Source organism: Thalassophryne amazonica, chromosome 7 (genome assembly GCF_902500255.1).
Source record: "Thalassophryne amazonica chromosome 7, fThaAma1.1, whole genome shotgun sequence".
NCBI lineage: Eukaryota > Metazoa > Chordata > Actinopteri > Batrachoidiformes > Batrachoididae > Thalassophryne > Thalassophryne amazonica.
In genome coordinates this window covers 76207321-76222708 of record NC_047109.1, presented here as the reverse complement: position 1 = coordinate 76222708, position 15388 = coordinate 76207321, and the positions used below count along the sequence as shown (strand labels likewise).

Here is a 15388-nt window from a genome sequence, read left to right as displayed (position 1 = left end):
CTTGTAGTTCCTAGGGTTTGTAAGAGTAGAATGGGAGGCAGAGCCTTCAGCTTTCAGGCTCCTCTCCTGTGGAACCAGCTCCCAATTCAGATCAGGGAGACAGACACCCTCTCTACTTTTAAGATTAGGCTTAAAACTTTCCTTTTTGCTAAAGCTTATAGTTAGGGCTGGATCAGGTGACCCTGAACCATCCCTTAGTTATGCTGCTATAGACGTAGACTGCTGGGGGGTTCCCATGATGCACTGTTTCTTTCTCTTTTTGCTCTGTATGCACCACTCTGCATTTAATCATTAGTGATCGATCTCTGCTCCCCTCCACAGCATGTCTTTTTCCTGGTTCTCTCCCTCAGCCCCAACCAGTCCCAGCAGAAGACTGCCCCTCCCTGAGCCTGGTTCTGCTGGAGGTTTCTTCCTGTTAAAAGGGAGTTTTTCCTTCCCACTGTAGCCAAGTGCTTGCTCACAGGGGGTCGTTTTGACCGTTGGGGTTTTACATAATTATTGTATGGCCTTGCCTTACAATATAAAGCGCCTTGGGGCAACTGTTTGTTGTGATTTGGCGCTATATAAAAAAAATTGATTGATTGATTGATTGATTCACCAATGAATATGGCTTTATACACCCTGAAGAAAACCATACATCCTGAGACCGAAGGCCAAAGGGTGTATGGTTTTCTGAAGGTTGTAAAAAGCCATATTCATTGGTGAACAACTTGATAACAATTTTATCATATACAGTGGTCCCTCGTTTATCGCGGGAGTTACGTTCTAAAAATAACCCGCGATAGGCGAAATCCGCAAAGTAGTCAGCGTTATTTTTTACAATTATTATAGATGTTTTAAGGCTGTAAAACCCCTCACTACAAACTTTATACACTTTTCTCAAACAGGCATTAACATTTTCTCACTTTTCTCTCCTGTGTAAACACTCAAAGTTCAAACCTTAGTAGAAAAAAGAACGTTTTCCTATAAATAATTATGATGGCTTTTAGAACTAACAAATTTAATTTTAACGATCAACCTACGAGGTTGGACAATCCGCTGTCCGGATTGGCTGATTACTCAGATGGTATGAAAAATATTACCCGTCTGCGAAAAGGGTGTATTGCTCTTTATTCTTTAGTGTTTTATCCAATCATATTGGCTTATCATTTATAGGTATATGATAATGAATAATATCACTGTGCTTATGTAGCCTTATGTGTCTTCTCCCATTATGCAGTCTAAATCTGCAGGCTTACTCTGTCCACAAAGGTGAAAAAGAACTCAGCAGGCTACAGGACTTTATCATATTGTGCTCCTTAAAAAAATCTTCCTGTTGAAATTAGACAGTCCACTTCAGTTGAGTCTTTTAAAACAAGACTTAAAACACATGTTTATTTTGCTTTGTATAAATTTTAACTTATGACCCAAGTTAATTGTTAGCTATATGATGTTAGTGCATGCATAGATCTGGAGGTCAAACATTTCAGATTTTACAGTTCTCTTTTTGTTGTTTGTTATTTTTATTTATTTATTTATTTATTTTCTTTTACCATTTTAGAGCAGGTGGCACATTAGGATAAGGAGCTGGGCCACCAATAATTAGACATGGGTTTGATTTCCCCTCATGCAACTTGTCTGTGCCCTTGGACAAGACATTTTATCTGCGTTGGCTCAGTCCACCCAGCTGTAAATGGGTACCAGCTTTGGCTGGGGATGTAAACTGTATCAGACTGGTGTCCCAACCAGGGGGAGTGGAAGACTCTGAAATCCGGGGATAAACATTTGCACCAATGAATCTGAGAACCTGTATACTGTAGGATGTATTATTTTGTTATTATGATTCTCTAACATTTTTATTATTTGTATAATCTAGGTGTAGGAACAATTTTAAAAGTGGGGGCACACCCTGACAATAATGATAATGACAATAAGAAGAAGAAAAAGAAGAACACATTACTACTACTACTACTAATTAGAATAATAACTGTAATACATTCTTCTTATTTTATCATTATTATTATTATTATTAGACATTTTTTCCTCTGTTGTTAAATGGTTACAGAGTTGTTAAGTGGCTCTGGAGCACTTTGCCTCCTGCAGAGACAGACTGAAATGAAGGGCAACGCAGAAAGAAAGGGCAGTCATGCTGGACAATAAAAGAGTTCATATGTCACACAATTAATCCCAGTAAGAGTTAGGGATCATAGACAGAGCTCATTGGCGTGTCACAAACATTCCAGCATGCCAGTTGATTAAATAAGGAATCCCTACACTGTGGAAGGAAATCACCCACTCGGACTGACTGAGAAGGTGAGAATTAAGGAGAGACACGGAAAGAGGGGGTAAAAGAGGGCAAGGGGTGTAACTGGACATGTTGGACATCACAGACACTGAGTGACAGCTGAGGAACGGGAAAGCCACGGGTTAAGGCTGTCAGACTGACTGACAGATTGGAAACGTCAGAACATTAACACCGCTCTGTTGTGGAAGAGCGAGGGGCACACGGGGAGTGAGCGGGAGAGGTTTGAAATACCTTGTCAGTGGTTCATGCACGTTTGCCAGCATAGGAGGCAAGAGAGTGAGAAAGCTGGCACAAAAGGAAGGGCAGAGAGAGAGAGAGAGAGAGAGAGAGAGGAGGGAGTGAAAACAGTGTGATCCTCCTTGGGAAAAGTACACATTTATTATCCAGGTCTCCTGTGTGCATCATTTATATAAAGCAGCTGAATGGCACAACGGAGAGAAGATAAAAGCAGCAGCTTCCAATCTGTCAGGTTGATGAGGTGCACCCAGTAGATCTCCAGCAGCTTGAAACCATTCAGGAGCTTTTTTAAGTGCTGAAAAGAGCAAAACCAAAGTGAACAGAGCAACCACAGCAATGACTGTAAGTACTGAACTTCACTCTTCTCAATCATCAAGTCTTTACATGTGCACTTCATAAAATATCAAAACTAAAAATTGTAGTGAGGTGCATGATACAAATCACAAAATCTTCTGCATGCATTGGATTTGTGCAGCAACAACCTTTATACTGCAAAGACAACTGAGGCTTGTGAAGGCTGACAAACCGATAAGAACCACATTGTCACTTTGTAGTGCTGAGCACACTTACTGTGCTTCAAATTTGTTAATACACTCAGAATGTCAGACCATTTGCTGCCATGTCAACATTTAATAGGGATAAATTAATAATCACATTGAGTTACAAATGTCAGGCTGATCCTGCAACGGTAACACACCCTCTGCTTAATGTAGCACAGCTAATAACTGTAAATTCAATTTGAAGTTGGGGCAAAATCCACTTGCACTTATTACAGGTCACTAATGACATTCCTTTCATTTTGGCATGACAGGAAGAGCAGCCAAGTAGTGTCATAATGTAATTAAGCAATGCACATGCTGACAACTCAGTCTGCAAAACCTCAACTAGTTTTTAATTTGGAGCTCTAAATTCTGAATGTTAATATAAAAGACCTGTCTGTGTTTTCAGACTGCACTTTCCATCATCTTAGACATCCTCTCATTTAATTTGATATATTTTTAATGACTTATGTTCCATGCAGGTACATCATTCTCTGATTTTTCTTTTCCTGTCCTGATATCATCTTAGAAATGCAATCCAGCCTGGACATATTGTCAGTGGGGACACGCTGACTTTGTGGAAACATGGTCTATTAGTATCTACACAGGAGTGTCATTCTGTATGTCTGTACATGTCACACATCATCAGCTCTCTGATAAATAGCTGTCATGATAACATCGATGTCATGCGCACCATGTCTGAAACCACATCTTATTTTTACAGATCCATCATAACAATTGCTTTTTCAAACTGTAAGTCCATGTGAATTTGTTGATAAGCAACTTGTGAATCAGAGGTGTTGGCTCAAGTACTGTAAACCCGAACAAGTTAGCAGAACTCAAAAATATTAACCCCTTAATGCCTGAATATAGCTGTATATAAAAAAATGTTTTGTGTGTGTTTTTGCCTTTAAGTAGATGGTGAATAATGTTGAGATTATTAATTTCACTTTTAAACAAAAAATAAATAGTAATTTTGGTAATAATTTATGTTATAATGTTATAATAATAATAATGGTATGTTGCAAATTTGCGACAACAGGCATACTGGTCAATTTGGTATGTTGCATATTTGAGTCAAATATTGTAGCATATATGCGACAATAGGCGTTAAGGGGTTAAGGCAATCAATTGCCACAAAAGTTTTGAGTTCATAAAGTTAAAAGTCAATTGTTCCTAGAACTTAAAAGTTACAATTATATGCTACCTGTACCTCATGATTACAATTAAACTAAGGTGCTCATTAAGTAAAAGTTAGCCTTTGTTTTTATTCAGGGTCACCACAGCAGATCTGAGGTGGATGCACGTTGACCCAGCACACATTTTACACCGGCTTCTCCTTCCTGATGGGACTCCACATTACATGTAGTAATGTGGTAGGGGTGGGATTTGAACCAGGAACCTTCTGCACTGAAACCAAGCGCACTAACTATTTGGCCACCCACCCCTGCTACAGCACTCACTAAGTATACTCAAATATTTTCATATATAATTACTTAATTCTTTTAAGTTGTGCTTAAGTTATGCTTTAAAGTTTTACTTACTTAATATACAATTAGTTCAAGTCAATCAAAAATTACGAGTTTAATTTACTCGAAAAGCAAGACCATGTTACACAAACTTGAAATATTTAAGTAAGCAGAATGTTTTCGTAAAACTTTGAGTTTACACTATTTAATCATTCGGGTTTACAGTGATAGCGATGTACTGAAGTGTCTTTTATTAAGGCAGGTCAGTGCCTTTCATAGAAAGTTCTTGATATGGGTGTGTGAATGGAAATCTTATTGAATGGAAATCTCAGTGAATGGAAATGTAATTGAATTTAAAAAAAAATCTGATTTCTAAATGATTTACAGTGCTGCACACATGCTTTCTGCACATTTAATGTGCAAAGGAATAATGATAAGGTGCTAAATAGGGAGAAGAAATCACACGTTTGATTTTTGTTGGAATACAAGTTTTTGGAAACTTCAAATTTGATGAAGTGTTGATACACAAATGAAGTGCAAATCATTAAAAATGCAATCTTCATCAAAATTCTAAGGTGTCTAAAATGTGCACAACACTGTTTAATATGCAGGGTATATACTCAAATAAATTCTAAACAAATATTATATGTCAAATTATTTCATCTCTTATACCACAATTAAATATTTATTAATGATGATAGAATGACAAAACACTTGTGCATCGTCTTCAACCAAACTAGAGAAATAATTTTAAATGTTCCGCGAAATGAACAGAAATACTGTAAAAATCAGTGGATTAACACACCTGTTCAAATGCATGATTCAGGTGAAAAGTGAAAATGGTATCTTCTTATAATCATTTTGTCTTTTGTTAAGCTGTATCTCATAATTCTGTTCTGTGGAATCATGTGAATAGCCAGATAAAGCATCATATTAATGTTTGAGTACAAAAGGTTTATTAAAGTATGATAAAGCAGTGCTAATCTCAGTCAGATCAGAAATAATGCAGTTGTAGGCTCCATTTTCCTTTCTGCTAAAACTGTACAGGGTTGGCAAGTTTTAAAAGGAAACAGCCAAAGAAAATGTAGTAATTAGACTTTTTAAGACAGAGTTCACTGAAAGAGCTGCATATGGTTGTAAAAAGATATATATATATATATATATATATATATATATATATATATAGTCTTTGTGTCCTCATTACCAGTGTTAGTCACAGTCATTTAACCTAAAAGTTGGCCTCAATAACTGCTAATCCACAAACTGAAAAGTTGAGTGATTATATTAAATTGACAAAACATTTATCTGAAAATACCACGGACCACTATTGTTTATTGTATGAATTTAGCTCTGACTTGTTTTTTTCCCTTTTTAATACGTTGAAAAGCAGACCTAAAGAACTGAAATTTTAGTTTGTGTTGAAGCATAAACATGGAGATTCCCAACAAGGTGTTATGTTTCGGACGCGGTCGGAACACCGACCCAGCGTTTGAAAGGACCCAGCATAAAATAAGCAGAGCACGGTTCAAAAGACAACAGAATTTAATAAACATAACAGTGAGCAGTGCTAAACAACTAAAAAGTCCGCGGTCTGGTGAGGTGGAAACACGGCGCGCTCTCAACAGCGCAAACGGTCCGGAGCCACAGCAGTTCGGACCCAGGGACCCCGCCGACACCCCCCAGGTGGCCGTGACAAACCGAGTCTGTGAAGAAAGAAAACATGAGGTGAGTCCAACTCCACACAGAGAGACACAACTCAAAGGTGCACGCAATCAGCAAACACTTCCTGGCTTATATCTATACATCAGCTTCTCACCCTGCAGGCACGGAACAACTCAGTTCAAATCTCCACTGCAGCAGAAGCTGATTAGACAATTAGCATAACGTGACAGCTCAATACAACAAGGTGTGAGGGACACCAAATCCACTGTCATTACTTCATAAAAGTCACCAAAACCAAATTACCTCAGGAAGTGTGCTGAAGAGCGTGAGACCTCACCCAATCCTCCTTCACAGACTGTGGCGTCAAACCTGGAGCGGTCTCTGCGTCCGTGATGGTGAGATTGTTCTCCTGACGTCGATCGATCTCACACGTCTGCTCACAAGGTCGAGTCTCTGGCAATCACACACTGTGCATTCAAGGTTTAAATGCAGCAATCTCTGATTAAGACAAAATACACCACAGCTGTGAGTCCTGATGACCTGCACGTGATAACAAGCCTCAGGTGTTCAGGGTGAGGTCCTAATGCTCAGCCACTCAGTCCTGAATGCATACCACCTGGTGGGAGAAACAGAAAACAAAAACCAAGCCAGCCAAACACCCCAGCCCACAACACAAGGTTTTGCATGCCAAAAATAGATGATGATCAAGATTTACATAATTAAACAAACAAATGAAATGAAACAGTGGGCATGGCTGCAATATTCTAGCAATGGTGTTTCTTGTTTGTATTACGTTTTGACGTCAATCAACGTCGATCTTCTCATGTTGTATCAATGTCAGAATGTGAAACTGATATGTCATTGAAATGTGGTTAGATTTCTGGTGTGTATTTTGATGTATTTTTCATTTCTTTCAGAAATCCATAACAAGTGTTGCCCATTTATTTAGCCAAAGCAGTAGATGTGTTACTTGTAGATTTTAACATTTTAGGGAATCCCTACAAGCAGTTGAACATTATGGTGAATACCTATGTTGTTTAGGATTTGTACATTAATTCAAGTTTCAAATCCAACATATTTTTTATACATTGATTCAATGTCAGGTTAAACATGGATCAATGTTGGATCAGTGTTATTTTGTATTAAGTATATAAAGTATTAAACAAGTAAGAAATATTAAGTAATAAAGATACACTTGGATTTTAAATAATGTAATTAATGCATTTACTCTGGCTTGATGTCCTGCTACTCTGTCTCCTTGAGGTCATGCTTGTTAGCTTCACACAATGTCTTAATGGCCTTTATTGGATTTGTGTGTAATATCCAACAAGAACAATCACAGATGATTTTAGGATTTCCAAACATTTTGACAATTTCAAACTTCATTAAAAAAAAATCTTAGTTGACTTAAAGCTAGCAGAATTAAATTTAATGGAAGCTAATGGTCTGCTAATAGTTTTCAAAGTTAGCTGAATAGCTAAGCCACAAACAGAAACGTTAGCTTTCCTAATTAGCTGTTAGCTGATTAGCTGAACTGCGCCCAGCACAGCTTATTACTCAGTTAGCCAGCGTTAGCACCATCAGATTCAGATGTCTGTGACATTATCCATCCTTAGGGCCCCTTTACACATAGTACGAATGTGGTCAAATTGTGCATGAATTGCACATGAAGCAGGAATTGAATGCAATACGTGTAAAATCATAACTGCCTCTAACGCCTCACACCTGTTGCTACAACTATTTGCGCACACCAGCGGCTGAAAGACAGAGTGTGCACTGTGAGAGTCCATTGAACCCTCTCGCGGCAGGTGTCGGACAAATTCTGGGTGACACACATGAACACCGCTCGCTTGGCGCTTAGAAAATGTGTGGCCATTCGCACTGTCAGCACGAAAACAGTCAAGTGGCGTACCAGAGTGTCGGCTCCCCCCACAACACGTGTGTGTGTGTTTTGCGCGCTCCCCCGCAGGTGAGGCGTCTCTCATCTCTTCACAGAGTGACACCTTGGTCTGTGCGTTGACTGGACGGGCGACGTGGCTGGCTGCCAACAGCAGCGGCTGTTGACATCTCTGGTCCTGGATGTCACAGCTGCAGAACACATACCATGTTTTGACGGACACACGTGTGTGTGTGTGCTTGTTGTCCTCATGTGGAAATACATAAGCATATATCGCTTTTGCGATGGGCCGGAGAGTGCGCATAGCGCGCACATTGATGGGTTGTCCCAGCTGAAACGGACCATCAGTTTATGTGTGCATGCAGCAGGCGATCTGAGTGTCACATCTATATGACAGGACATGTGTGTCCAGCGCACCTCAGGACTATATGACAAGCCAACAGTGCAACAAATACGCCACTTTCAGTCACGTATCACCATAAATACACTGTAACAAATGCCATTTGGTCAGTTATCATGGCGCTTTTTTCTCTTTTTAAAAAAAATACATTTATGTCCTTGTTGATATCAGGCATTTTTCCACACCTTTTTCAGGCCAGCAATGGTAGCGTAGTGTTAAAGTTTCTGGCTGGCAATCAGAGCTTTTGTAAACTGCAGGTTCGAATCCCATGGGAGGCATGTATTTTTTTTTCACAGCAGCTGTGCGATGTGGTTACACATGCTCCAGCTGCTCAATTTCAATTTAATTTCATTTATATTGCGCCAAATCACAACAAAGTTGCCTCAAGGCGATTCACACAAGTAAGGTTTAACCTTACCAACCCCTCACACTGTGTTCCTGCTACGACGGCTTTGTGCACGCAACAGTGTCATGCACGAGCTTGCACAGCGGAATCGTTCACACCTGCCCGTCGGCTCAGTGTTTTTGTGGTTTGCTCATACAAGCTATTCCACCGTGATTGGCCCTAATTTGTACTTATTCGTATTATGTGTGAAGGGGCCCTAAAGAACAGCACATGCTAACCAGTCAGCGGATCACTTTGCTTTTCCTTTTACGGCACAGAATGTAGATATTGTGCGTCAACACTAAGCATGGGCTGTGCACGTGTACCTTCTAGGCTGCAACGGCTCAGGATCTTGACGAGCTATGTTTCCTGTCAGCGCAGTCGATGCCCAGCCTGAAGGTGTCTAATCACTTCAAGATGGTCAAACTGCTGGGAAAAGGGTCTTACGGAAAGGTCATGCTGACTGTACACCGAAAGAGAGGTTGGTATGACACTCAAGGTTAAAGGTCATCACCGTTTGAATGGGTTACGTCAGCTTAGTTGATTCGTATGTTTAAATTTTCCATTTATGTTTCTTCATCAAGAGCTGCCTTTGAATGTGTTTAAGCTTTAGTGAAATATGAAACGTGAAACTGTGAAAGAGCACGCCGGCCTCAGTCTTGAGTTTCTGTCTAATGAGGAAGGTACGTGCATTGAGAGATCCATGTGGCAGTGATGTGATGACAGAGCCACTTTTTGGTAGCGTTCATTTAATCTGTTGCCCTTGTGTTGCTTTAATGAAGTGCTTTACTACATTCTTTGGGATAATGTTGCTTCTACTGGGACACAGTCATGCAACACAGCCCGAGGGGATGGCTGTGTGTTCATCATGTCAGTGATAAATACCACCTACATTCCATCAGAAGTGGGGGTTTTTCAGACCGTATTTTGTTCCTCTGTTCCTGCCAGGGACCCCGATGGCTCTAAAATTCTTCCCACGTCAGTCTACCTCTCTTACATCTTTCCTACGAGAATACAACCTCTCCCTGTCCTTCTGCACGCATCCCTCTCTGACACGGGCTGTTGGCATCTTCTTTTCCACCCCAACCTACTATGTCTTTGCCCAGCAGGCTTGCCTGTACGGGGACCTGTACGATGTGATCGCATCAGAGGTCAGTGTACCACCTTTTCACAGTACACCTGAGCTTCACTGTGCACACCAATGACAATTATTCTATTCTATTCTCACAACTTCCTCAGTGTGCTCAGGGAAATTTGAAGTTGAACATTAGGTTGATAGGTGTATGGCAGAAGAAGATTCAACAGTGGCCAACAGGAGCCGCAACTCTTCCAAATTAAGACTACACCAGGAAATGCACTAACAACACATAAAAAACCCCCACATGCACCAATTCTATGACAGTTACATAAAAAAGCTCTTTAAAATTATCTCCTAGAAAATGCAACACAAGCAAATATAACCTGCAGCACGTGCAACGAATTAACTTAATAACACATCTGCTGCAATTTCACACACTGCACCCAAACACAAAAATGCTTTGCAAAGCTTCACAACATAATGGAAGCACTACCAACACAGGTGTATGGGCTGTTCACTGCACTGCAGCACTCCATTCTTGCTAAGTAAGTTTATTTATTTACTTCATTTATTATTTTACTCTTAAGCTAGCTATATTTTCATGTTTTATTTATTTATTTATTTTGCAGTGCATTGAAGAGTAGATGCCACAAGTAGATGTTCTGGAGCTTTGCAAAGCATTTTTTGTGTTTAGGTGTGTTGTGTGAATTTACAGCAGGCACGTTATCAACTCATATTGTTTCATGTCATAATTATGTCATTTTATACGTATATATGAGCCAGAGGAACCAGGCAACAACCCACTGCGTGTGGTCCAAGTCACTCACTATAGTCTTTATTGTGTGTATTATAGTCTTGATTTTGGTGTCAAATTAGTCCCAAAATATCTCTTCTGTATTACATCCTAAAAATGGCTCAAATTTTAAAAAACAAAAACAAACTGGAGACGCTGAGTGTTGTCTCTTTACTCAACAGTTATACAACAATGGGTGATTTCATGAGGATGAAAGTTCAAAACAGGTGTTTTTATGGGTGTTTCTACAAACGTACAATATGGTGCCATTTAATTTGGGTCAAACATCAAACAGGCTTTTCTTGTCATTTTAGCCAAAAATGTTGAAATGAATCAAATGGAAACTTGGGGTTGCTGAGTAGTGTAAGCCTAAAATCTGTTCTATACACTCAGTGGTGACTGAGATTCAACAATAATTATTTCATTTTATTTCATTTCATTGACACTTGGGGTCCCTCTGCAAGTGAAGTCTACAATCTGCTTTTTAGACCCAGACATTACTGAGATACATCAAAAAGGATATTTGCACTGGAGTCAAAGGCCAAATGTGATGTTTCTGATCTTTTTCAGGAAACACATTCTTTAATATCAAATAGAAAGTTGAGTACTTTAAGCCCCATATCTGCTCTCTAGCCTCAATGGTTGCTGAGATCTTTGTATGGGGGATGTTGTTATTTTTGGTCATTACTGTGGCAGGAGAAATGCTTTCTTTTTTTGACAATGTTTCATCACAGCCAGTGTGGAATGATGTATCTTGGAAATAATTTCACACAAAAATGGAGAATGTAGCACCAGTGGTTCCATGTTCTTGGAAGTGTACAGTAATGGACAGGCGCAATACTGTGCACAACTAATTGTTTTTTAATGAATTTAATTTAGTTGGGTTGGTGAATTACTCAACTCAATATGCAGCACGTGCATTTTACTGGAAAATGTAACCGCTGACAAGATAAGTGCTTCCCGCTCACCTTCTGTGTTTGTACTCCTGCCAGTAACATCACAGAGTGTTGATAAGAACAAGCACAGCCTACTCCCAGCCTGCGAAAGTGGACCCATGCAGTGCAGGGATATCAAAAAGCATCCCCAACCATATATTTAAGAACTGTTGAATGTATGGACCACAATGGAAATAAGTGTTTTCACTTTATTGTGTTATCCATGTATTTTTTTTATTTTTATGTATTGTAGTGTATATACCTTGGTATGTACATGGAATTGTATTAAATACATTCAATCAAGGAAAATAAAAATAGAATAACACCAACAGTGTTTACTGCAACTAACGATGAAAAGTTCTGGATTTTTTAATTTTGAGTAACATTATTGCACATTTGAATTCCTGTTGTTTATAAAGCAGTAACTTCTTTCATGTTGGTCCTTTCCCAATAGTTCTACAGCAGGTCTGGATCTGGATCCAGAGGACATTTCAAGTGGCGGTTATGGATTAGTTTTTCAGAAACTGATTACTAATCCACTAATTAAAAAGTTACCTGTGACATTGTTAAACTGATAAATTGATAAAACATTTAGCTGAAACTCCCGCTAACTAGTGTTTTTGTATACCATATTTTTCAAAGTATAAGTAATTTCAATTTATTTTATTCATACAGTGCCAAATCACAACAAAGCTGCCTCAAGGCACATCACATGAGTAAGGGCTAACCTTACCAACCCCTAGAGCAAGCACGGAGGCGACAGTGGTAAGGATAAACTCCCTCTGATGACATTAAGGAAGAAACATCAAGCAGACCAGACTCAGAGGGGTGACCCACTGCTTAGGCCATTCTAACAATTACACGGTTTTTACAAAATTTTACCAAGCTGAAGAAACAGGAAACAGCAAAAACAGCATGAAAAACAGAGTACATTATTGAGGTGAGCACGCAGTCATTGGCGCCACAAGCAGTGTGTCGTAAGATCAGTCCGGCACCCTGAGGTGCAGGGCCAGCATCTGTCAGTTTTGCTTTAGTAAAAGCTGTCTTCATGGAAGACTGCATTCTAAAATGCAGACTGTAGTCTTCACACCAGAGTAAAGTTGCACACCTTTTTTATATAATCAACTCTTTAATTTGTTTTGTTTTTCTCCATTGTTGTAGTGTACTTTTTATTATCAGCATTTTATTCTTTTCATGTTGGAATTTATTTTGTTTAGTGCTTTGATTCCTGGGAAAGCCCTGTATAAATAGTTGTTATAATTATTAATATTAGTAACATGATTTTTCTGAGTATAAGTCGCAATGGAGTAGAACGTACAGGGCCTCCCAAACTAGTTATTAAACCATGACTTATACTCCGGAAAATATGGTATAAATTTAGCTTTGTCCTGGTTTTGTTTTTACTTTAAAACCTCGAAAAAATAAAGATAAAAAGGTGAATTTTTAATATGTGGAAAGCTAAACAAGGAGGTTTGAATGCCAAAGATCAGGTGATGATCAAGATGTACATTGACTGAATAAATGAAATTAAACAGTAGTTCACATTCAACATACAGATTGTTCACAGCAGAAAAATCTTCACTAATTAATGATGAGTATCACGGTGTGAGGGAGCATCAGCATCGGCATTTTGGCCATGTTTGCTATTTCTTTGTGCATGATCCAGCGTGCAGGTTCCTGAGCGCAGATAGATGGTTATTTTAGAAATGTGGGAATGGACCAAATGTCTGCCTACGTGGTTGTCATCCATGACCCAAGGGGTTTCATGGTGTCGTGGATGAGGCGAAGTGCATGCACCCAGACTTGACTTGACTAATTAGCTGTTAGCTAGAGGTGGGCGGATGGATCCTAATATCGATACCAACGCTGGTATTGATATTGAACAATCCTCATGTAAAAAAGATCGATACTCAAGCTTTTTTCTCTCCCGCACGCACTGACTGCTGCGCACGGAGATTCATCAAAGTCTACTCTTTGTCTGTAAGAGCAGCGCTGCGCTGTGTCACACAACACAGAGCAGTGCACCCTTGTATTATGGTTTGTCAGCCCTCTACCTCAGGAGAGTTTGTTTTAAGTTGTGTTGAGTGATATTTTTTAACAAAAATGTTGATAGTGATAATAAAGTATTTTGTTGTATTTTGTACAATGTTTGGCAAAAATCTATCCTAGATCTTTTGGATCCTTTGGATCTATGAAGCTTAAATATGAAAAAGTATCGGTATCGATATCGGCGATACTGCGCCTGTATTTACTTGGTAACGGATCAATACCAAAATTCCTGGTATCGCCCACCTCTACTGTTAGCTGAGCTGTCACTGGTTATACCTCTTAAGATTCATTATGCCATTACATTTTGTGGAAAACTCTGAATAATCTCACAAACAGACAAACATGAGGGATCATGTGATCTGCTTATCAGCCGTAAGAAAAGAGTTTGCTCATCTGCTTACAGTCCTTCAGGAATTTGTGGTATTACAAGTTGCATGCAGTATAATTACAACAGCAGCACAATGTGTGTGTGTGTGTGTGTGTGTTTCAGAAAGGGGTGGATGAGGACTGCGTGCAGAGGGTGATGGCCCAGTTAAGTGGTGCCGTTTCCCACCTCCACTCTCTGGGCTTCGTGCACCGGGACATCAAACCTGAGAACATCTTCCTGTGTGACAGCTCCTGCCGCTGGGTCAAACTGGGCGACTTTGGCCTCACTCGTGCCATTGGCACCTGTGTCCGTGCTGTCTGGTATGAGTCGCCCTTCTGTACTCCTGAGGTGGCGCCAGCTAAAGAGTTTGACAAGCTGATGGAGCAGCGGGAATCCAAAGAGACTGAAGACGAGGAGGACATTTGGATCATAGTGCGACCGTCTATTGACAGCTGGGCCCTCGGTGTGTTGACCTACTGCCTGCTAACAGGCTGCTTCCCCTGGGAGGAAAGCACCCAGGATGACACTGGCTACCGCAGATACAAGGAGTGGTTTGATTGTGAGGCTGAAAAGAAGGAGACGATTAGCGAAGAAGTCAGGAAGGCAAACCAAAGGGTTGGCTGTCTTCCATCACAGTTTGTGGGCCTCAGCCCGCTCGTGATGACTCTGCTCCAAGAGCTCCTCCACCCTAACCCTGAGCTTCGTGGAAGACCTGATGAGATCTTGTGCTATCTGGGCGGGCCGTGGCTGATGGAGACAGAAAGACAGGAGGCGAGGAAAGCAGAGGAAGCAAAGAAAGAAGCCAAAAAAATAAGGGAGGGAGGAGGAGTAGAAGGGGAACTGGTGAAGGAAGGCAGAGGGGAGAGATAGAAATTTATATGTAAATATGTTCAGAATGCTGTATTTGTTATAAAAATGAAATGTATTTTTGGTGTTTTAAAATCTATTTCAAAGGATCTATTTATTTTTTAAATAATTATAACCCCTAACATAACTTCTGTTGCTGTGCAAATTACAGTGTTTCTTTATGAACAGTGTAGATAATATTAAAATGATTATTGTACTAAAAAAGATGTATTATAATGATTGTAAAATTTGGATTTTCCTGTGTCTTCTAAATAAAAGAAATGTTTTGTTTGTTTGTTTGTTTGGTTTTTTTTATATCAAATTTGACTATATGTCTCCCACATATTGCAACCCCAAACCAGAAAAAGTTGGGATGGCAAATGCAAATAAATAAAGACATTTATTCTTACATTTACTTTGAGTTCTATTTCACTGCAGGCAGTATGA

The 15388-nt window shown here is 39.6% G+C and overlaps 1 protein-coding gene across 1 annotated transcript; it reads left to right on the top strand.

Annotated features, from left to right (window-relative positions):
* Positions 1-2557: 2557 nt before the first annotated feature.
* Positions 2558-15182, top strand: sbk3 (SH3 domain binding kinase family, member 3). Its single transcript, XM_034174592.1, has 4 exons — positions 2558-2863; positions 9207-9354; positions 9822-10024; positions 14219-15182. The coding sequence occupies exons 1-4, from the start codon at positions 2858-2860 to the stop codon at positions 14963-14965; spliced, it is 1104 nt and encodes a 367-aa protein (XP_034030483.1). The 5' UTR covers positions 2558-2857; the 3' UTR covers positions 14966-15182.
* The last annotated feature ends 206 nt before the right edge of the window (positions 15183-15388 follow it).

Bases quoted from the DNA above. Each gene is read 5' to 3' on its own strand.
- sbk3 (XM_034174592.1), top strand. The intron at 9,355-9,821 runs GTTGGTATGACA...TGTTCCTGCCAG, and splicing joins GACTGTACACCGAAAGAGAG to GGACCCCGATGGCTCTAAAA. The intron at 10,025-14,218 runs GTCAGTGTACCA...TGTGTGTTTCAG, and splicing joins ACGATGTGATCGCATCAGAG to AAAGGGGTGGATGAGGACTG.